Genomic DNA, 23782 nt, shown 5'->3' with positions numbered 1-23782 from the left:
CAGAAACCACAATGACTTCCACAAACATGGGCTCAGGCAATCTGGCCCTCTTTTGTTCCAGTCTCCGAAAGAAAGAACCCATCAAAGTTCAGAGCATCTTAAACATTTTGAAGTTGTGATACTAAGTGTGAATAATTGGGTCTGTGGGACTCTGAGAGTGAAAGCAAGGCTTACCGGCGGTTCTCATTACACTATAGAAAAGAAAAAACCCAGAGTCAGACATCAGCAGTTCCATCTAACATTCATTTTCAACTAGGGAATAGCACGTACTCCAGTGCTGTAGAGCCACTTGCATTTAAACATCCTGTTTCACAACCCATAACCCTGTTCCACATAGTAACGTTAGTGCCGTGGAGATGATACAGCAGGAGCTTGAAAGTAGGACATGCGTAGTCTTTTTCATTTTGCTAAGAACTCGGTTCAATTAAAATTCCGAGCAGTATTATTCAGAGGCAGTGTGGAATGGCGGGCTCTCATTTCTGACCCAGCATTCCTCAAGCACACATAAACCTGGCACTGTAATAGGCACTGAGGGATACTGAAGAGAGAGTCTTGTCTTCTGTGAGCCCTTCAGTTTAGATCCAGAGACTGAGATAAACAGGCAGGTATAATGCAGCGTGATATGTGTGGTAGAGAAAGTACCTAGGACAGGGGACCTATAGGAGGGTCACTCACCCCAAACTGTGAAGGTCAGGGAAGGCTTTTGAAAGGGTGAGTCAGAGTTCCCTCATGAAGAAGCGGAGGGAAGTCTCTTACCACCCATGTGACAATGAGCAAGTCATGCCCTCTGAGCTTCCGTTTGGAGGTAATAATATCCCTCAGCGGTGGCTTATGAGGATTAAACCAGCTGATGCACAGGAAGCACATAGCCCGTCACTTGCAGGGCAAAGGCCTTTCCTTTCTCTCCCCCTCCTGCCTCCCTCAGTGAGGAACGTGACTTCCGCAGCGGACTACATGGAGGTAGCGTCTGGAGGGTCTTCAGCTGTTGTCTCTGTCACTCGGCGTTTATGCTCCTTCCATTCATGAGGTCTTTCCCCTTTGCAGCGGGTCTAGGCCGTGCTCATGCACAGTGCGAGGTGTTTCATGTCCTGCCTGTGACACTTCATTAGGGGAAGTGGCGGCCTCTGGGCACGTGGTGGAGGGAGACAATGGCAGCCGCAGGGCTGTGTTGGACAGAACACCACTGTGGCCCTGTGTGTGTGTGTGTGGGGGGGGTTGGGGGCGCGGTGGGGGCGGGGGTAGGCAGCAGCCACATCTGCTGTCACAGGGCAGTGTGGGGAGCCCTGAGAGAAGGAGGCCTTGTAACCAAGGGGAGAGAAGAGAGGACAAAGGGAAAATCATCTCAAGTACAACTCGGCTTTGCCCTGTACCCAGCTCTCCTGCCAGTAGTGCGTTCTGCCGAGGGTGCTATGAAAGTGAATGGTGCATCTGCTTTTGGGGGACACTCTGACCGGTGGGCAGCCATTTCCCATGCAAGAAGACAATGCCCCACACTCCGCAACCAGTCGGACAGGCTTTGCTTTCGGCCCCTATGCGGTTCCTTTCGTTCATTTCTCTGTGTTTTCTTCCCTTCCTAAGACGACTTTGCATTTTCCAAACGCAAATCGCCGTCTCATGTTGCAGATCCACCTGACCTTCAGATTTCTCTGCACAGCTGTCACAACAAACTTCCCCTCGTCTGCTACTAAACGGATCAGACACAGCGGTGCAGGCTGTGAGCTGCCGACTCACTCCCCATTCCCGGGGCTTTCCAGGAGAACCTGATGTTATCCAGAACTTCTCATCTGTTTCAAAGGGTACAATTTCCTGCATTCTCTGGAGGAAAATCAAACGCCCTGCATTTAGGAAAGAGGCCCATCCCTCGCGGAGTTAGCAGACCTCTAGGCAATTATGGAGGGATTATTCTGAATTTAGTGTTTCCTCACCTCATTTCCCATAACAATGACGCCAGTGACCCCACTGTGGGCTTTTCATCTTCCCCGTGAGCTATCAGGAAATAAATCACAAAACTAGAGATAAGCCATGGAACCTGGATTTGATTTCTCTGTTCTCTTCCGAAGCCTTCTAGTCTCTTCCCTGAGGCCACCAGTTCCCCGTTCCCTTTTTTCTTCTGTAGTCTCTGTTGCGACCCAAGAATCTTTTTCTTTCAGTCTCTCTTCCTAATCTTTTACATTATACACCTGGCCTCCTGATAAATGTGATTCTCGTTAAAAATCACTTTTTGGATTTCGAAATTGCTCTTTAAGCAACATCACTCCCCGCTGGTTTCCCAGGCCTGTTCGTGTCCTGTCCCTTCTCACCTCTGGACTGGGATGTATATTCCACCACGATCTTCACTCCACACTCCAAACGCATCTCTCTTCAAGTGTCTTCCTCATTCCCTTTCCATTTCCTAAGTTATCTTTTACATTTCCTGCTGTCAGCCATCTGCAGCATCACTTTGCTCTTTCCTCTTCCTAGAAAACTTGTCTTATGAATATTCTGCCCCCCCCCCCGCCCCAATCCTATCTAATAAAAGAGAAAAATGGTAATTGGCGTACGACGATACCCTTTTCATTGGCTAATCAGGGCTATATGCAAATTAACTGCCAACTATGATTGGCAGTTAACTGCCAACTAAGATTGGCAGTTAACTGCCAGCAAGATGGCGGCTAATTTGTATATGTAGGCACAATGCAGGGAGGCGAAAGGAAAAGCAGGAAGAAGCCCCCTGCCACTGACAGTGATCAGAAACCCAGGGGGGAGCTAAGAGCTGGGGGGCAGGGCAAAGGCGGCCCTGGGGCCGCCTTTGCCCTGCCCCCCAGCCATGATCGGAGAATCAGGCGCCTTTGCTGCCCTGGCCAGTGGTAGCAGGAAGTAGGGGTGGAGCCAGCGATGGGAGCTGGGCATGGTCGAAGCTGGCAGTCCAAGGAGCTAGGGGCCCCTTGCCTGGGCCTAAAGTGAAGCCCACGATCGCGGGGCCGCTGCAGCTGCGGGTCCCCGCTTCCCGGGCCGGACGCCTAGGCCAGAGGCGTTAGGCCTGGGCAGGGGCGGAGCCTGCAACCACGGGGAGCTGGGGGTCCCCTGCCCAGGCCTGACACCTCTGCCAGAGGCCTCAGGCCTGGTCAAGGGGCCGATCCGGTGATTGGTGATCGGAGGGTGATGAGGGTCAACTCCTCTGGCCGAGGCATCAGGCCTGGGTGGGGGGCAGAGCCGGGGATTGGGGGGATATGATGGTCCCCTTGCCCAGGCCTGAAGCCTGGGTCAGAGGCGTCAGGCTTGGGCGGGGGGTGGAGCAAGCGATCAGAGGGAGATGGGGGTCCCCTGCCCAGGCATGATTCCTGGGCCAGAGGCCTCAGGCCTGGGCGGGGTCCAGAGCCAGTGATCAGGGGGAGATGGGGGTCCCCTGTCCAAGCCTGACACCTCTGGCGGAGGCGTCAGGCCTGGGCAAGGGGCCGATCCTGCGATTGGAGGGTGATGGGGGTCAACGCCTGAGGGCTCCCAGTATGTGAGAGGGGGCAGGCTGGGCTGAGGGACACTCCCCCCCCAACACACACACACACACACACACACACACACACACACACACCCAGTGCACGAATTTCGTGCACCGGGCCCCTAGTCCCAGGATAATTTTGCTGTCTGTGCACTGGTGTGGTGCTGTGATGGTTTTATTTTACACGGACTGAGTAGATACTTGGAATAATTGTTTTAGCTCCATTGCTGTGAATCTCTTTGGCTTAGCTTTTTTTTTTTTTGGCCACCTTTGATGAGTCTGACCTTTGGGACAGAGAAGAATGAGTGCATTCATTTCCCCTCGACACCGCTGAGACGTGCTCTTCTTCCTGTGCGAGATCCCGAAGCGAGGGATGCTGTGTCCTCCCATTGCGGGAGGCGGAGCGCGCTGTGGCAGAGTGTGCGTGTGCCTTCAGCTGTGTGGCAGCCATCTCACAGCACAGGGCAACTGTTCGGATTTGGGGGCAAGTGTACCCACACATCCGATTTTAAGCTGAATGACGGATCTCTGTTGAGTTAACAGTTTATAGCTAGGTGGCATTTTCTTTTTCAGCTCAGGAGCCTTCACAGCTGCTTAGTGAGGCAGCACGGTCCTATGTGTCTATTTCACAAGTTGAACAGCAAATTTTGCCGAGAGTGACTTGCTGAGCAGGCCTCCCTGGCTTGGTCTCCCTGGCCTGGGCTGGAACAAGAACTGCAGGCAGCAGCAGGATTCCTGAGGGCCTTTCTGCTTTTGTGTTTATGTGGGTGGGGAGCCTGGTTTCAGAGAAGGGAACTGAAAGGCATGTTCCAAAGGAAATTACTAATATCTGTACCAGAGAGCTCCTTGGATTTGTTATTCACCAGTTCAGGGGAAGATGCATGGGGGGAAGCGTGCTGTTTAGCAATAAAAACACATTAGTACAGTCTGCTTACTGTAGCCCTATACTGGCGAGTAGTAATTAAATCTATATATTTCTCGCTTTATAGTTTTCTGCAGCTGAGTCTCTTGAAGACTTGTGCACTTTATCTGATGCGTCAAGGCCATATTCTCTCTCCTGCCTCTGGAAGAGGCTGCTGGGCCTTGTAATCGCTTTTTAATATCACCAGATCGAAGACAAATGCTTCCCTGAGTTTATTGGCAGACATAAAGCACTTCCTATTACTCTTATGCTGGGGGTCCAAGCCCTAGAAAGCTAGGACTTTACAAGGCTACAATCCCATTTCCTTTTACCCCCCCCCCTTTTTTTAGTTCTCTTAGATGGTAAGACCTCACTGTCTAGGGTTACCCATGTTGTATTTGGCCCCAAAGGGTGTAAACTGTACTCTTCATGACTCAGTGCTTTTCTTGGTGGGTGAGTCTGGTATGGCTGCTGACTGCGTGGACCTGTGACCGAGTCACAGATACAGACCCCTGGTCTCAAGAGCATCCATGCTCGTGGTCAGCCTGGCATCTCAGCTAACAAAGGAGCCGAGAGCTGCCTCATCTACTCTTGGAGTTTCAGTACAGGTTTTGCAAGCCAAGAACACAAGGTTTATCCTAGGGTTCGTGGTGGGTTTCATTGACAGTCTTGGAATTGTAATCGTATTACTTCACTTAAGCAGTAGAGCCAGGGAGCCGGCTCTTTATTTCTCTCAGCCCCATCATGATGTCCATCAAAAGTCAGTTACGGCTCTAACCGGTTTGGCTCAGTGGATAGAGCGTCAGCCTGCGGACTCCAGGGCCCCAGGTTTGATTCCGGTCAAGGGCATGTACCTTGGTTGTGGGCACATCCCCAGTAGGGAGTGTGCAGGAGGCAGCTGGTCGATGTTTCTCTCTCATTGATGTTCCTAACTCTCTATCCCTCTCCCTTCCTCTCTGTAAAAAAATCAATAAAACATATATTTTTTTTAAAAAAGTCTGTTACGTTCAACCGTGTGAGAGAGATATCTGCTGTTGAGCAGTGGGAATTTAGTTTTTGTTGTTTTACACACCTAAGAGGGAGAAAGAAATCTGGGGAAAAGAGAAGTAAAGTAAGCCCAAGTAATGTGCTTAGAGGGCAAACTAAAAACTGCTCACTGGTAAACAGCAAAACGTCAGGGACACAAAATGAGTCAGCTCAGGCTCCGGCTGATGGGTTGAGATCACGGGCATCTGTAGAGCAGGGCCACGAGTGCTTCAGTGTGAGCGAGGGGTCTGCGGTGGGCCTCTCCCCGCAGGCTGTCATCCCACGCCTCCGAGCGGGAGCTCCTGGGATTCCTGTGGTAAGGCGACTGCCGGCCAGTGTCGCATTTGTCCTGCTCTCATCACCTCACTGGCCTGCTGTCACTGGACTAACTCCAGAACCATGGGGAGAAGAAAAGGGAATACCATGCCTGGCTTCTCCCCCAGCCGTGAGGGGTTGTCTCCCTTCCTTCAGTCATCCTCCCTTATCCCGACAATGCCCACACCATACCCAGGGTGGCAGGTTCAGGGGCAGAGACATTTGAAATGAAGCCTCCTTTTCCAGCTCTTAGGAAAAGTAATGGTGAAGCTGTTGGATACAGGTGACTCCTAGTCCACGATGGTAGGAGAGGTGGGACTGGGGCGTGCCTCTCCCTGTGCTGGCATCTGATTCTAACAAATAAGAACAGTTCTGGTTCAATTCTCTCTTTTTTTCCCCAGAAGTATAATGTTACAGTATTTTATAAATGTTTGAACTTAAAAAAATATCAAGTAGGTTAGTCTATTTTTTTCTTTTTAACTTCTTATTTTAAAACAATTATAGACTCACAGGATGTGGCAAAAATGATAACGGAGAGAATCCGTTGTGTCCTTTACTCAGTTCCCCCTAATGGCATTATCTATGTAACTACAGTATAACAAATCCACAGACTTCACTCAGATTTCACCATTTTTTACTAGGTGGGGTTTTCTAAGGATTTCAAATGCTGTGGCATTTTCTTTTTTTTTTTAATAGCAAGTAGAATTGAAGTTGTAGTTGGAGCAAATGTTCTTGTCTGGTGTTTTCCTTTCTTTCTGTCTTGCCCTGTGTCCCCCATTGTGTGAAAAATGCATGCCAGAAAGCATATATCAACAAAAAGTCTGAATGCTTACTCTGAGAAGCAGTAAATTAGGTGCCAAGGAGGACATGAATGCCATTAAGAAGAAATGATCTTGTGTCTAGGAATTATCTGCTTACACAGAATTATCAGCTCAAGACAGTATTTATTTACTAAGCACATAAAATGTATTCAGCACTTTTCTTTGAATTCTAAAGAGGTAAAAGCTACTCTTCAGTCTGGAATATACATTCACTCTTCCTACCCAGCCACCTGCTATCTCTTAGGGTCTTCTAAAACTAAGTCCTGCCTGTGTTCACTGAGTACATACTAAATTCAGATCAACGCTAGATCCTAGAGGTTCAAAGGTGGATTCTACACAGTCCTTTCCCACATTGAGTACACAATTTAGTGGGACAGACAGACATTTTGAACATAAATATTTTGAAGAAAGATAACCACTGCAGCAAAGAGAATGTCTGGGAGAAGAGGAGGCAGGAGACAGGGAGATCAGTCAGGAGATTGCTGTGGTGGTTCAGGTTAGGGTAACATGGCCAGAAACCAAAGTGCTAAGGAAGATTTAGAGAGGAAAGATGGGTTTGAGAGCTTTTTAAGAGTTAAATTTGATAGTACTTAGTTATTACATGTCTGAAGGGATAAAATAGAATGAGATGTCCCGAATGGTCCAGATGATGGGGTGGTGGAAATGCCATGCACCAAGAGTGGGAGTTCAGGAGGAAGATCAGATTCTGGAGAGAAAGTCATGAGAAGGGTTTGGATATGTTGAGTTTGAGGTACCTATGGGCATCCAAACTAAGAGACCTTGTTATCCTCTAGATGAGCTCATGCTGTAGATGGTAAATGAAGTCTTGGAGGGAAAGACCTTGCTGGTACGAATGTGTAGTAGGAGAGGGTTACGGAGAGAGCCCTATGAGGACTGTCCACCACGTTAAGTGTTTCAGATGTCAAGTGTGAGGAAACAAACTGTTTCCAGTGGATGCAGAAACCAGGCATCCTTTATGATCCTTGTGAATTCAGTTTCAGTTGGCTGGTGGGAGGAGACAAAAAGGTAGGTTGAGTAGTGGTTTGTGTAAGTGAACCACTTAAGGAAGAGTTGGGGATAAGGTGACTTAGTCAAGTGCTAACATGGGAGATAACAAAAAGTGACTGATATTAAATATGTAAGAACATCCATAGTAGAGTGTTGGAGCTGAAATGCAACCCAAGGGACAACGAGGACCCAGGCCCTTTATGACTCCCTTTATGAGAGGAACTTGTAAATATGCTGTAGTTTAAAGGAGAGAACTAATGTCTGATGAAGAAAAAGTAACCATTAAAGTGATGAATCAGACTGTATATTACTGTGGTGAAGTGTAACTACTTGTTTGATGAATTTATGCTATAAATATTTATTGATAGGCATGGTACTGTTTGCTTAGTATACAAAAAACAAAAACAGATTCCTTGCAGAGAACATGCTTGTTGAATTTTATAAAGAGAAAATACTATTGCTATTCAGTGATGTCTAGCAGAGTGACAGACAAAAACATGTAGATATCGTGAGCTATTGAAAAGGAAGCAAGTAGTTCTGCCTAGGAGTTGGAGACAGATTACTGGGGCATTTTTAGCAGAGGGAACAGCATGAGCAGAACCAGAGAGGTATGAAGAGTGTTCTGTAATTTCAAGGACCGGTAAACAGCCTATTGGGGCTGGAGTGTAAAGGTGGGGGGACAACAGGGAATGACTGTGAAGACTGGAGGCCACACCACTGACAGTAAATGGTGAGGAAGCAGATGCTTTAACAAAGGCGCCATTCTATTTGGGCTTAAGATAAATCCTGGGGCAGTAAGGAAGATGGACTGGAAATGTAAGGCAGAGAGTTTCAAATGACAGATAATGAGGTTCTGGGCTGGGGGAGTGATGGGAAGGCGGAGGGGAGGGAAGTTTGTCAAGAAAGAATTTAAAGGTGGACTTAGAGGCAACTGTTCACCTGTTCTCCTTGAGGGAGAGGAAGGAATTCAATGACACAATGCAGCTTCCAACTTACTGACTGGGGGTGGGAGTAAGGGGCAAAGAAAGGGCGGGTTGGAAAGGAAGATTCTGAGATTGGTGTTGGGTATTTAGAATTTAGGTTCATGTGGGAGTCTAGGTGGATCTTATGCCAGATCCCAGGCTCTGCTTATGGTGTTAATGAGTGTGAGCAACATATTTAATTATGGATCTCCAAGAAGCCCCTAAAGGAGAATAGCCTTTGGAAATGTGTTTAATCTGCGAGGAACAGAAAACACGGCTCACACTGATGGAAACAAATGGAGTTAATTTTTCTCGCATGACAGACAAGTTGGTGGTGCTGTGTTGGTCCAGCTGCTCAGCGGTGTCAAGACCACTCCTGTTGGACTTGCCCTCATGGTTACAGAGTAACTGATGCAGCTCTAGAACTGTGACTGCTTTCTTGTCATCTGCTTTTGTTTGGTCTCTTTGAGTAGAACTTGGTCACAGGACCTCCCCTGGCGGGAAGGTAGGCTGGAAGAGTAAGGAAAAGAATTGTTAGTTTTACTCCAATTACTAGTTCCCCATCCTATTAGGTGCAATGATTCTTTAAAAAAAACAAACAACTCGCCATATAATTTCTGATACCTGCTTTATTATCCTAAATTAAGCATCATAGAGACTCTGCATATACTATATTTTTCAAATAAATCAGTCTTCTATCCTAGTTGTAATATAAAGGAGAAATTAAAGGAAAAATGATATTCAATGAAGTATTTTCAAAACGTAAATTCTGAGGCATGGCTGCGGCTAGATGGCAATGAAACTGTGAGAGGCTTGGCCTGGTGAATGAGACAGCAACCGATGAGCCCAGCCCAGGGGTGTGGTGATGGTGCCTCCAAAACCAGAGGCGGCATTGTCATCGGTGCTTTACCAAAATGAGGACCAGCTCTCTGTCAAGTTCTGAAACAGCATAGTCCTTCCTTAATATGCATGGTAGTTGCTTCTTGAAAAAAAAAAATCAACTTGCATTAAAACTGTACAAAACTGTTTTTGTTATATTTGTATATACAATAGGGGTTAGAGTCAAGGCTCAGGTAATAGTTTTTCATATTTAAAAAAAAAATCTGTGAGGAACGCAAGAGAATTCTCAGTACAAAAGATTAGGAAATAAAGGAAGGTAGGTGAACTCCTAAGTCGTTTCTGTGGAGAAATAAAATCAAGGGAGTCGGTGAGGAAGGAGTGAGTCCTGGGCAAGGTGTGTAAACAACACAGAAGCCGGGTATTTCTCTGGCGGTAGGTGGTGCTTCGGATGCAGGAGAGAAGTCCAGCTTGAGGATGAGCCGGGCTAAGAGAGCGGTGCCCAACCCTCGGCTCTTTGAGGAGCCAGAGGAGACCAGAGGCTTGGGTTCTGATGAAATCAGGCAACAGCAGCAGAAAATTACCCAAGAACAGGACACAGGCCTGATGCCCTTTCTTCTATCATAAATCACTAAAGGCAAATGAGGAAGAGATTGGGCATGAGCTGGAGGAACAAAGTGAGATCATTGATGAGCTTGCCAGCCTGGTGGAGAACGTAGACAAGAAACTCTGTGCTGAAACCAGGCATGTGAATATGGTGGACAGAAAGTCAGCATCTTGTGGGTGATTTTATTGCTGCTCATGGATATTGTGATGGCTGCAGTCTGGCCTACCACCCGGAGGCCAGAGGGACCACCAGCTGTGACACCTGCCAGTGATGGAGCAAAGCTCAGCACCCTTTTGATACATGAAAGCTGCTCTCAATAAATTCCCTCAAAGCTCTGGGGGAAAAAGGAGTTTGGACGTGAACTTCAAGTGCCTAAGTCTATGCTAGGATTTAGCATTTCTGGTCTTTATATCTGCTATTCACTCTAGACTGACGACTAAGAGTTAAATTTATAGTGGCAAATCCTATTCAGCAATGGAAGGTTTAGGAGAAATATTTACGTCTTCACGTAAGCAGTATATTTAGTTTTTAGAAGGAAAAGTGACTGGATAAAATGTCAATAAAAATCTCAGATCCTAAATCTTATTCCTTCTGTCTTTTAGCACATTCTCTTTTCATTGTGTCCTTTCCACTTCACTTAGCCTATTCATTCTGGCATTTCTATCATAGCCTGCGACATTTTCAAAAAATGATATTTTAGGAAAATATTTAGAAATAGAAGCAAAGGGTTTTGCTTTGTTTCCTCAAAATATAGAGCTATTATTAGAGAAAATGTAATTCACAATAGGAGAAAATTTGGTTTGGCTTTAGTTTGCTTCCAGAAGTAAGTAGGAAAGAATGAAAATGACATTATGAAGAATTTTATCTTTTTTGTGTGAAAAAAGATAATCTGTAACTATGGATTGTGAAGACAATTTAGGAAAAGCAAGTCTTTCTCATATAGTTCTTCAAAGTTGCCTTTGAATGTGTATGTTTCTGAACTCAAAGGGATGGGTTTTTAAAGTATCACATTTTGAAGATTAATGTTCATTTAATGTTTCCATAGTTTGGATTCAAGTAAAGGAACAATGACTTCAACCTTTTGTGTAAGAACAAAGAATATCTTTTTAAAAATGTTGTGCAGTTTAAGTTTAGACATTTCAAATATCCTATAATTGCCTAACTCCCCCCTCCCCCATTGGTTTATTAGTATTTTTAAGGATTTTAAACAGAAGACCTTGAGTGTCTTTGTAAATGGATTGCCTGACAAATGCATCTTATTTTTTTTGTAGCATGGATTATTTTTCCCTCTGTGACAATTCCAAGGAATAACCAGATATGTAACAAGTAGTGGCTTGTTTGGGGATTTTGAGGTGCTCCATGTGGTGTCCTTGGCCTGATGCGGCATCTGGGTGAATTCTCCATGCTAGGGCAGGGGGTAGTGAAAGTCACAAAGAGACTGTCCTTCCTTTCCTGGCTGCATGAAGGGTGGGAATTGTTCGCTGTGTCCCATTGCAGGGCCCTAGGGCATTTTGCTCCGAATTTGGTGCAGTTTCACGCAGTAGACCTTTTCAGTCCAACCTTGGGGAACAAGCCTCCCTATTATTGCGGTCTCCCACCACTCCCCCCACTTACCGGCCAGCTGCTTGCCATTTTCCCGGAGGCTGTTTTGTAAAGCCTCTCTGTCTTTGCAAGGGTTGCTCCCTCAGTTGGTTACCTTTTCTTCAGTGCCACGCCCCCCTTCCTCACTTGCTCATCAGTAAAGTCCTGTTTACCCTTCACATATCAGCTCAAGCAGACGTCTCCCTCATCCTCTCCTCCCCTCTGTTCTCACAGAACCTCGTCACTACTTCTGTCATAGGGATTTTCACATTGTCTCTGACCCTGTTATTATTCTGGGCAGCCCTTTAAGGGTGTGGATAGTATCCTATACATTTGTGTCTTCAGTGCTTAGTAGGTGCTTAATAACTTTTTGTTAAATGAACGGGGAAATGAATTTATGACTCAGAACAGAACATCTTTCACAATTAATAAAGAGAAATGTTTGAGATGAATAATGCTATTTTTCTTTGTTGATCACCATGGAATTACTAGTATTTGCTCCCTTTGTAGACTATAGAAAAAATAGTGCTGCAGCTTGTTTAATCTTATTTGGTTGCAATGACTGTATGGGGACATTTGTGTTTCCGAGCTAATGGAGACCAATGTCTTTCAGAGGAGCAAACCCTCCTTCTGGTCCCATAGTGAACTTTACTTGGGTCCATATGGTGCTAGTGCTCTGTGGGAGATTTAAAGGGTTCATCTTCCAATGGCTGTATCATTCATGGTTTTATCCAGTCCTCTTCTTTTTTAGGTAAACTATTAATATGTTTATACTCACTGTTAAAATTGTACATTTTTATTTTTTCTGAAATTGGCTCTGAGCCCTGGTACTAATATGAAAGATTTGGTAGTAAATGAATTCTGCATTCATTATTCATCTTACCCAAACCATAGTTGATTTTATATGCCAAAATATTTCTACTTTTGGCCTAGGTCTTTTCACACCGAGGAGGGCTGGTGTTTTTAGTCCTTTCATGCAAATAAACTGGCTCCTTTGATCATCCATCTTATTTAGACTGACTCCAAGTCTACAATTTTTTTTTTCATGGATGCTGACCCTAAATTTGTGAATTAGAAGAGAATTTCTTTTAAGTTGTCCTCAGTTATTGGCCTCTATTTGGCCTTTTTTGTCTGTATACTATTTTAATTTTTATTGTAAATTCCTATTTCTTGTTGGGAATGTACAAATTTTATATTGGATGATAATCCCCGTGTTTTTAAATGACATATTTTACAGTGGTTTTTAAAGTGGAATGTGATATAGCCATATTTTGTTGCATTTTTATTAGGTTTCTAAATATAGGCGGTTAGTAATAATTATAATTTTCTACTATGTATTAATGAAAACATATTTTAGTTGGGTTAATGTATATTTCTAAAAACAAAAATAATAAGAGATTCTTGTAGTGCTACATTGGAGAAATATATATTTATGCATTCTAGCCAAGAATTACATCAGTAATTTTCAGATTATGTTCTAGGAAACCAAGGTTTAGAATCAACTAACATGCATTATGTGTTTACTTACATTGAGTGTTTTAAGTGATTTTTCATGTAAGTCATTGTTTTGTGCCTTTAATCTTAAACTTTCTAAAATGCCAATATTATACTCAGGGGGAAGTTGATCCATTAAAAGGTAACAAACCATCATCTTTTAAGTTAAGCTACTTAAAAAAAAAAGCATTTATTGCACTTGTGGGATTTGAAGATACAGTGTAGTTAAGGTATTTAGAACAACACAGATGCCAGTTTTTGTTTGAAAGTAATTATATTATTTTTTTTGTTTCAAAATTAATTTCACTGATGATGTTAGGGGGCATCAAATATTATTATCAAAGTGGCATGTTACCCATTAATTCAGCTGACAGATATGCAAAAAGATGTAACAATGAAAACGTAGGCACTATTACTTTCTGAACTTAGCTTTAAAACAGAATGCAACCTAAGAATGATGATTGGGTGACCTGACAGGGGGACACACCACTCATTCCTTCTCTCAGCTATTCCTGGAAGCTGTCTTGAGCTATGTCTTCTCTATAGCCTTTCATGACCCACTTTGTTCTTCTCTGGGTTCTCATGCTACTCTGTGTATGAGTCGGCTTGTGTACCCATATTTTATTATAGTTATTGCTTCTCAGACTGTGTTTAGGGCTGCTTCATTGAGTTTCGATTATATGTAAACTAGGGGCCCGTTGCACGAAGATTCGCGCAATAGGCCTTCCTTCCCCTGGCTGCTGGCACCGGTTTTCCTCCGACACCCGGGACCCAGGCTTTGGCCCGGCAGCAGCGAGGCTTGGCGGCCGCAGCGGAGAAGCCAAGCCTCTTCAGTCTTCATTCCGCGCCTGTGTATGCAAATTAACCACCATCTTTGTTGGGTTAATTTGCATATTTGCTCTGATTGGCTGGTGGGCATAGCGGAGTGACACCAATTTGCATGTTTCTCTTTTATTAGTGTAGATGCATACAGTTTCTTCAAAGAAAACAATCCTTAATCCTTCGGGAAGTGTGCTAGTTGCTCCAGTTACCTGGTTGATTGTAGCTGCTGGTTTATCTGCTGCCTGGGAATTGCAACAAAAGCCTTGATTTACTTTCTAAAAAACAAGGGTATTGACTGGGATTCCTAAGCTCTCTTGTGTCTCCACAATGCTATCATTATATGATTCTAATCCATCACTAGAAATGTATCGTGAAATTGTTAATGAATGCTTGCAGAATGCTTAGGGAATTTTTAATGAGAAGCAGATACTTGTGGTTTGTCTTAATTAATAGATGGCTTATTAACTTTTTTTTTTTTTTGCACCAACAGTCCATTCTTTAAAATGTACTTTCAAGAATAAATTGCAATCTGGGGAAATATTTTAATATCTTAATAAAATTTAACTTTAAAAAACAAGCATTATTATGATTACTGTAGAAACCAAGAATCTATCTATGTAAGTAGTTATAATAACAGGGACAGCAGCAGCAGCAATATACAGTTTTCATGATTTTTCAAAATATTTAAATATGATAGCAAGATTTTATTCCTAAAGGAGGCAAGACACGTACTTTCATACCCAAGGGGAGCTAAGATCTAGAGATTAAAGGCTCATTCATTCCTTAAATAAAAATGTGCTGAATGCCTATATATGGGTACAGTGATTGAAGGTGCAATGGTAATTTACTCTATTTGATTCTGAGAATAGGAGAGACAGATTTATAAACAAATGTATTAGTTGATAATATAGTTCATTATGATAGAAACACAGAAAATGTTTCTACCACGTAGAAACATTTAACTCTGGGGTTAAATGTTTGAGTGCATATAACTCTGGGGTGTTGTTTGAGGCTCCACAGAAAAGCTGATTTTTAAAGCAGTTTCATTAGAGAAGGAGTTATGAAAAGGCCTAGGTATTTGAAGGACAGAGTCAAGTTCAATGTAGCTAGAGCATTACTGTCCAATATAAACACTAGTATAACTATGTAAGTTAAAATTTTCTAATAGGCATATTTAAAAGTAAAAAAGGGACAGGTAAAATGAATAATAATAAATTTTATTTAATACATCTGATGCATTTTATTTATTTTTCTTACTTAGATATGAAGTATTTGATTTTAAAGAACAAATCAGGTGTTTATTTTACATTTACAAAACATCTCAATTTGGGCTAGCTACATTTCAAGTTCTCAGTATCTAGAAGGATGAGAGAGAGAGAGAGAGAAAGAGAGAAAGAGTGAGAGAGGAGATATGCCTTTTGCCTTTTGTTTCTTGTCTGAGTGCTGTGGCTAGGACTTCCAGTACTAAGTTGAATACGAGTGGTGAAAGTGGACAACCCTTTCTGGTTCCTGATCTTAAGGGAAATTCTTTTAGTTTTTCAGCATTGAGTATGATGTTAACTATGGGTTTTTCATATATGGCTTTTATTATTGTTGAGATATCTTTCCTTTATTCCCACTTTGTTGAGAGTTTTTATCATAAGTGTGTGCTGCTCTAGTTATCTTTTTATTTTAATCCTTTAGCATATTTTAAACAGAAATATGAGGTAGCATGTGATTGCATGGTTTTAATAAATGCTGCCTTAATAAGGCCAATCATTGCCTCTATATTTCTTCATTCCTGGACGTTATGGTACCTGAATTTGATGGTAGGAGTTGGGCAGTGGGTGAGAAGGGAAGGATAATCCTGTTTGAAAAGCAATCTCTGGGTTGTGGGCAGATAGCTGTGAGATTCTTTTCCTAAAACATGTTTCTTATTTACATAGGCCATTTTAGGAAGAAAACAAACTGGAAAAAAAATGAAGTTTCTTCTCTTCACATTTGTTGGTGCTCACCTTTTAGCCTTGAACTCTGGCAAAGCTATATGGAGGAATGACACCTCGCAGAGGACTTTCCAAGAAATAAAAGAAGAAATAGCCCGCTATGGAGATGTCGCTAAAGCAATCATAGACCTTGCTGTTTATGGCAAAGCTCAGAACAGATCCTACGAGCGATTGGCACTTCTGGTTGATACTGTTGGCTCCAGATTAAGTGGCTCCAAGGGTCTGGAAAAAGCCATTCAAATCATGTGCCAAAACCTAAAGGAAGATGGGCTAGAGAATGTCCACCTGGAGCCCGTCAAAATACCCCACTGGGAAAGGGGAGAAGAATCTGCTGTGATGTTGGAGCCGAGAATGCAGAAGATGGCTATTTTGGGCCTTGGAAGCAGCATTGGGACCCCTCCAGAAGGTATCCCTTGTGGTTTTTTTTTCAAGTCAATTTGCCGTGTACTTTATAAAACTAATGTCGTATGGCATAATTTATTGCGGTATTCATGATTCATATTATAATTTGGGTGGTAAGAAGGAAAATGTATTCGTTTCCTATTCCATTGGTTTAATGCAGTGGTTCTCAACCTTCAGGCCCTTTAAACACAGTTCCTCATGTTGTGACCCAACCATAAAATTATTTTCGTTGCTATTTCATAACTGTAATGTTGCTACTGTTATGAATCGTAATGTAAATATCTAATATGCAGGATGGTCTTAGGTGACCCCTGTGAAAGGGTCGTTCGACCGCCAAAAGGGTCGCGACCCACAGGTTGAGAACCGCTGGTTTAATGCGTTCTATACTGTTACACTCTATTTTCTTTCTTCTTCCTTCTCTCTCTGTCCTCTGTTACTTTAAGAAAGGTGATTGTGTAGGGCCATTTTTTTAAAAATTAAGTATATACAGCTATTGGTACATGGTATTTATCAGTCCTATCACTTGATAACTTGAAATTTGAGATATATGTTAATAGGATAGAAAAACTATGACTTCTTTCAAGTGGCCTCAATGTGCAGAATTTCTTAGAATTGGTGAGATAAGGAACTGAATTGTGTGCATTGAATTGCTTTGAGTTAATTATTTTTACAGAACCTGAGGATTCTAATGCCAGGGTGGCGTTCTACCTTTATTTATTAGGACACTGGCTCAGCTTCCTTAGACAATATAAATGTTTAGATCGGAGAGATATTACCAGTCAACAGTGACCTATCAGTCCGTCTTGAATGTATTCATGGACTTTTGCCATGGCGGAGTAACTAGTTTATAGAAACTATTTGGCCTTCTCTAAACATTTTTTAGAAACATTTAATCTTGCCTCATGCCAAGAGAAAGACCCAAAAGATAAATAGATGTTCAGGTTTTTTAATCATATTTTTTCATGTAATTCACATACCATAATATTCACCCAGTTAAAATATACAATTTAGGGGGTTTTAGTATATTGACAGAGTTGAGCAACCACCACAACAGTGTAATTGTAGACCATTATCATCAGCCAAGAAGAAACTCATTAGCAGTTCCTCTCCATCCCGGCCAGACAGCCCTCCTAAGCCCTAGGCTCCTTGTCTTTATGGATTTGCCTGTTCTGTATATTTCACATGAATGGAATAATGCACTCACGATGTGGTCTTTTGTGGGTGGCTTCTCTTATGTAGCATAATGTTTTCCAGGTTCATCCATGTTACAGCATGTATCAGTACTTAATTCATTTTATTGCTGAATAACATTCCATTTTATGGCTATACTACATTTATTTATCCCTTCATCAATTGATGAACATTTGTGTGTGTTTTTTCTACCTTTTGGTTATTATGAATAATGCTGCTATAAACATCAATGCATAGTTTTTGTATGTACATATGTTTCATTTCTCTTGGGTATGTCCCAGAGGGTAGAATTGCTGGGTCATATGGTAACTTTATGTTTAACTTCTTGAAGAATTGCCAAAAGTTTCAAAAGTGGCTGCACAATTTCACATTTCCACCAATGTAGTTTAATTTTTTATACATACTTGCCAGCACTAGTTATTATCTGTCTTTTCAGTTATAGCCATTCTAGTGGGTGTGAAATGATATCTCATGGTGTGTTTTTGTTTTTGTGTTTTCCCCCCCGTTTATTTGGATACCCCTTGAATAAAAAGATGGTGATGATACAATGATTCTTAGGAGCTTTTTGTCTAGCAGGAAGAGTGTATATAGAACTGTCTCAAATTTTTCATAATTTTTAACATAGAATCTTACAGCAGCACCTTTATCTTGACCCTGAGATCATGGTTTTACTGGAAAACCCTGGATTTGATAATTTCCTAGAGGCTATTTTATTCTTTGAAAATCTTTTTATCAGGAGATACTGGTTTTATTTTTGAATTCAGCAAAACTTAGTTCAAAAATACTTCCTCAGAATTCTATTTGAAAATCAATTTTTCTTAGTTTATACATACAAAACTTATCATATACAGCTTAAATAAACAAGATGGTACTATAGTATCATTGTGTTTTTTATTTACATTTCCCTAATGACTAATGATGTTGAGCATCCTTCCATATTTTTATTGGCTATTTGTATATCTTCTTTAGATAAATGTATATTCAAATCCTTTGCCAAATTTTTATTATTATGGGCTATTTGAATTTTTATTAGAGTTGTAAAATCTCTTCATGTATTTGGATACATGTCCTTTGTCAGATTATGATTTACTAATGTTCTCTCCCATTCTGTGGTTTTGCTTTTCATTTTCTTGATGGTAATATTTGCTCCAGAAATGTCTTTAATTTTGATTTAGTACAATTTAGCTACATTTTCTTTCATTGCTTGTGCTTTTGGTGTCATATGTAAGAAAGCACTGCCTAAACTAAGGTCACAAAGATTTATTTTTATATTTTACTAGAGGCCCGGTGCACAAATTCATGCACCAGTGGGGTTCCTTGGCCTGGCATGCAGGATTGGGCTGAAACTGGCTCTCCGACATCCCCCTAGGGGTCCCGGATTGCAAGAGGTTGCAGGCCAGGCTGAGGGACCCCATTGGTGCATGATCAGGGCCGGGGAGGGATGCAGGAGATTGGCCAGCTGGGGAGGGACCACGGGAGGGCTCCAGGGCGTGTCCAACCCATCTCGCTCAGTCCCAATTGACTGGACCCCAGCAGCAAGCTAACCGACCAGTCAGAGCATCTGTCCCTGGGTGGTCAGTGCACGTCAAAGCGACTGGCCGACCGGTCGACTGTCTGACCCCTGATGGTCAGTGCATGTCATAGTGAGTGGTTGAGCAGTCTTAGCATATTATTAGCATATTACGCTTTGATTGGTTGAATGGCCAACCTGATGACCGGACACATAGCATATTAGGCTTTTATTATATAGGATTCTAAAAATTTTTACAGTTTTAGCTCTTACACTTAGGTCTTTGGGTTAACTTTTGTATATTGTGTGGGATAGGAATCCAACATTATTTTTTTGCATGTGGTTATTCAATTGTCTCAACATTATCTGTTGAAAAAACTATTCCTTCCCCATTAGATTAGGTGCATTACATTAATTTGCAGATGTTAAACTAACCTTGCAATTCTGGGATAAATTCTACTTGGATATGGTTTATAATCTTTTTTATGTTACTTAATTCACTTTGCTAGTATTTTGTTGAGTAGTTCTATATCTATATTTATAAGGAATATTGGTGTGTAGTTGTATTTTTGTGTGAGATTCTATTGGGTTTGGTATCAGGATAATTCTGACCTCAAAGAATCAGTCAGAAACTATTACCTTGTCTTTTATTTTTGGAAGAGTTTGAGAAAGATTGGCATTAATTTTTTAAATTTGTAGTAGAATCCACCAATGAAGCCATCTGGACCTGGGCTTTTTTGTGGGAAGATTAATTATTAATTCAATATCTTTTCTTGTAAATTTATTCAGATTACTATTTTTTTTCTTGAATCAGTTTTAGTAGCTTGTATCTTTCTAGGAGTTTATTCATTTTATCTAAATTATGTATTTTGTTGGCATAGAGTTATTGTATTATTTTCTGATAGTTATTTTTATTTTTGTGAGGGTAGGAATCCTAATTACTGTTTGATGCCATTTGCTTTCAGCCTGAAGAACTCCCTTTACTTTTTTTTCCCAAAGCATATATGCCAGCAGAAAAATTCTCTAGGCTTCTATCTTTATTTCTTTATGTAATCTTTATTTTTGAAACAGTTTCACTGGATATGAGATTTTTGGTTGACAATATTTTACTTTCAAAGCTTTAAATTTGTGATCCCATTATCCTCTGGCCTTCATTGTTTCTGATGAGAAGTCAGCTGTAAATGTTATTGGGATTCCCTTGTATTTGATGAGGCAGTTTCTCTTACAGATGTCAAGATTTTCTTTTTACTTTTGGTTTTCAGCATTTTGAGTCTGATGTATTTAAGTGTGGATATCCTAGCTTTTATCCTGCTTTGAGGTTGTTGAGCTTTATGGATGTACAGGTTAATGTTTTCATCAATTTGGGATGTTTTCAACTATTATTTCTGTGAATATTTTTATGACTTTTTGGCTGTTTTCTTCTGATACTTCCATGATGAGTATTCTGGTGCATTAATGGTGTCCCACATTCATCTGAGGCTCTGCTTCTTTTTCTCCCCCTTCTTTCCCTTCTATGTCCTTCAGAATATATAACCTGCATCAGTCTATCACCAAGTTCATTGATTATTTTTTCTCGTAGGTCAAATATACTACTGAGCCCCTCTACTGATTTTTCCTCCAGTTATACTTTTCAGCTCCAGAATTTCCATTTGGTTTGTTTTTATAATTTCTCTCTCTTTATCGATATTCTCTATTTGATGGGGCATTGTAATCATACCTTCCTTTAATTCTTTAAGAAGTATTTAGTTCCTTGAACATAATATAATAACTGTTTGAAGTCTTTATTTGATATGTTTGATACCTAGGCCCCCTCAAAGACAGTTTCTATTGCCTGCTTTTTTCCTGTGTATGAGTTACGCTTTCTTGTTTCCTTTCACGAATCATATATTTTTTTGTTGAAAATTGAAGATTTTATATAATATATTCCAGCAACTCTAAATACTGATTCCTCTCTGTTCTCCCCCCCACACACACTGGAGGTAGATGTTTTTGTTATTTGTTTTGCTCTTCATTTATTTAATGACTTGGTTGTACTAACTCTGTGAAGTCTATCTCTCCCACAATGTAAAGATTCTGATGTCCCTGTTCAGAATTCTTTTATTTTCCCTTATTTTTACTTTTAGTCTGGCTCCCTAGGAGTCATTTTGGGTCTGCACAAGCCACTTATTGGTCAACACTTGTGCTTCAGTTCTCTTAGCCAGTCATATTTTTACTCTTACCATTGGGTGTTTATGTTACTTGGGGGCTATTACTAAAACTTAGGAGCTTATGTATTTGCCCCAAGTTCAGCGAGGGCCTGGCACAGCCTTGAGCATCTGCACGGTCTTTCAGCCTGCTAGGATGCACATGCATTATTACTGTATTATTAAGCTTGACTTAATAATAATTTCCCCTGGGCGAATAGCTTATCTTTCAGCTAGTGTTTGGGCAGACGTTTTGCTTATGCCTCTTGTTCTAGTGAGGGTTTTGCCCTTTTTTGATGGATCTGTGTGCAGTTTTGGGAAGTGTTTTGAAGTCTGACCCATGTTTTGTTTTAATTGTTTCTGAGTAGGAACATGCACATAGCCTTTCCAATTGCCAGGGTTTACTGTGATCCCAGGAAGGCTTTTCTTGGTTGTTTCTTTCCCTGGTTCTTTCTGTTAAACTTGTGAACGTTCTGCCATTTTGCTTATTGCTAGTAGTATCATTAAGCCATCAACAACTCCGTATTGCTTTCTACCAAGCTCTTCACTGTTTTCAGCAATACCCTTGTATATGGAACTCCCTATGTTCTGCCTCAAATAAAGTCACTCCCTGGGTAGGAACTGAAAAGCTCTTCATCCTCCTTGCCTGCTTCTTCCTTGGGAGAACTTCTGTGCTACTTCTCAGGAGGTAGGCACAGAGACAGTGGCCTGTTTCTCCACGAGTGATATCTCTAGCTGGTGCTAGACATGGAGGGTGGCATCTCTCGGTCTCCTCAGCTTGTTTCTCCCAGGGTGGAACCTCTGCCCGTGAGTGGGCTGAGACAGTATTCTTGGCACCTACACTTGGGGTTGGGTTTCTATCATACAAGTAGGGACTGGGTTGAGGAATGGGACCTCAGTTCTTTTGCAGTAAAGTACCTGGAATAGAGTTTCTGTAACAGGGATCTGGGAATGGGAGAAGGAAGCAGGTCATGGCCCAGATGCTACAGACTCTCATTATTCTAACTCAGATTTAGTAGGTTTTCCTGGATGAATGTTTCTCCTCCCTCCCTCCCTCCCTCCCTCCCTCCCTCCCTCCCTCCCTCCCTCCCCTCCTCCTCTTCCTTCTCCTCCTCCTCCTCCTCCTCCTCCTTCTTCTTCGCTTTTTGAATATTATTGATTTCAGAGAGGAAGGGGGAGAGAGAGAGAGAGAGAGAGAGAGAGAGAGAGAGAGAGAGAGAAAGAGAGAAACATCAATGCTGAAAGAGAATCATTGCTTGGCTCTGAATGAATGTTTCTTCATTGGTATGCCCGTAGGACAATTTTGAGAGACTTTAAGTGATTTTTTTAAAATTAATTTTTCCCAGTTAAATAATTTTGTAAGAGAGATCTGCCAAATTTCTTACACTACCATTTTGGAAGTACCACTGTGATGGCCAGTTTTGATCTCTCTGAGGCTGCATGAATAGGTGGTAGAGTCCTCTAAGGTATCAGGGAGTCCTCAGCCTGAATTGTACAGTGTCAACCAGGAGTTTTGTTCAATTGCCTTCTGTTATACAGGAATCTGTTTGGCACCAGTATGTATGTATATGTGTGTGTGTGTGTGTGTGTGTGTGTGTGTGTGTGTGTGTGTGTGTGTGTATATATATATATATATATATAAATTTTTTTTCTTTTTAAGACTTAAAAGTCTAGATTTTTTTCCGTGTGAGAAAACCAGCTTCCAAGAGGTTAGGTAGTTTGCTCAGGGTTACACAACTTGTAAGAGAGGCCATGTTCAGGCATGAACAACTGTCAACTCCAGAGTTTGTGCTTTTAGTCATTAGACTGTATTGCCTCACATACAAATATTTTAATGTTATTTCAATTTATAATTCTTGTCTTTTTTAGACATCTGACTGAAGCACATCTGTCTCAAAGCTGCTGATACCTGTAACTGTGATGGCAGAATATATTTCTGTTTGTACCTTTTTTGAGGACACTTTTCTCATTTTTTTCTTATCCTCATTTTTAATTCTGTAGCTGGGCCGGCTCTTCTCTGGCTATCTGCCTGGTATAGAAAACTAAGCCAAGTTACTGATTGCTCCTGGGGCCTTCAAGACCCAGGGGAACTGAATTTTACTTACTGGAATCTATTGTTGTGTTCCAAGACTCACTTTCTCCCCACTCCTCATTCCCTGGGGCTCCAAGTAGATAAACAGTTGTCTGGCAACTGGACTATTTTAAGTTCTGAGGAGACTGGAGAGTTAGGCTAGACCAGGTGTGGAAAACTTCCTCAGGAGATAATGTGAAATCAGTGTAAAGGGACTTATAGATGCAGGGAGTGCACAGCTCATCTCCCAGGAAACCCATGTTGTATCCTTGGTTTAGCTCCCTACGAGTTGTGTGACCTTGGTCTAGTCATTTAATCTCTATGGATCTTAATTTTGTCACTTGTAAAATGACTTGGCTGAAATGTAAATCTGTCAGGTCTCTTCAAAATTGGATAGGCTGTGATCTTTATGAGAATTCACAAGGGATCAGTGAAGCTAGAGTTTATGACAGCAGGATTCTCCTAGGTTCTTGCTACAGAGCAGATTGCTTATATAAACAAAGGTAATGTGTGTGTGTTTTTTTACCTTTCCAATTCTAGGCTGGAGTATTATAGTATGTGCTAGTTTATTTGTGTCAGGCTTAGGGCTCTGAG

General features: G+C 41.7%; 1 protein-coding gene across 3 annotated transcripts in view; it reads left to right on the top strand.

The window, feature by feature from the left end:
* The window catches only part of CPQ (carboxypeptidase Q), a 346153-nt gene that overhangs the window by 47444 nt on the left and 274927 nt on the right, over positions 1 to 23782 (top strand). For all 3 annotated transcript variants that reach the window (XM_059672154.1, XM_059672155.1, XM_059672156.1), the window contains exon 2: positions 15775 to 16237. In XM_059672154.1, the coding sequence (XP_059528137.1) occupies positions 15808 to 16237 (430 nt within the window). In that variant the 5' untranslated portion in view covers positions 15775 to 15807. The remainder of the gene's footprint in view (positions 1 to 15774; positions 16238 to 23782) is intronic.

Source organism: Myotis daubentonii, chromosome 17, assembly GCF_963259705.1.
Source record: "Myotis daubentonii chromosome 17, mMyoDau2.1, whole genome shotgun sequence".
NCBI lineage: Eukaryota > Metazoa > Chordata > Mammalia > Chiroptera > Vespertilionidae > Myotis > Myotis daubentonii.
Note: the sequence above shows the minus strand (reverse complement) of the source record. Positions and strands in the feature narration are given on the sequence as shown.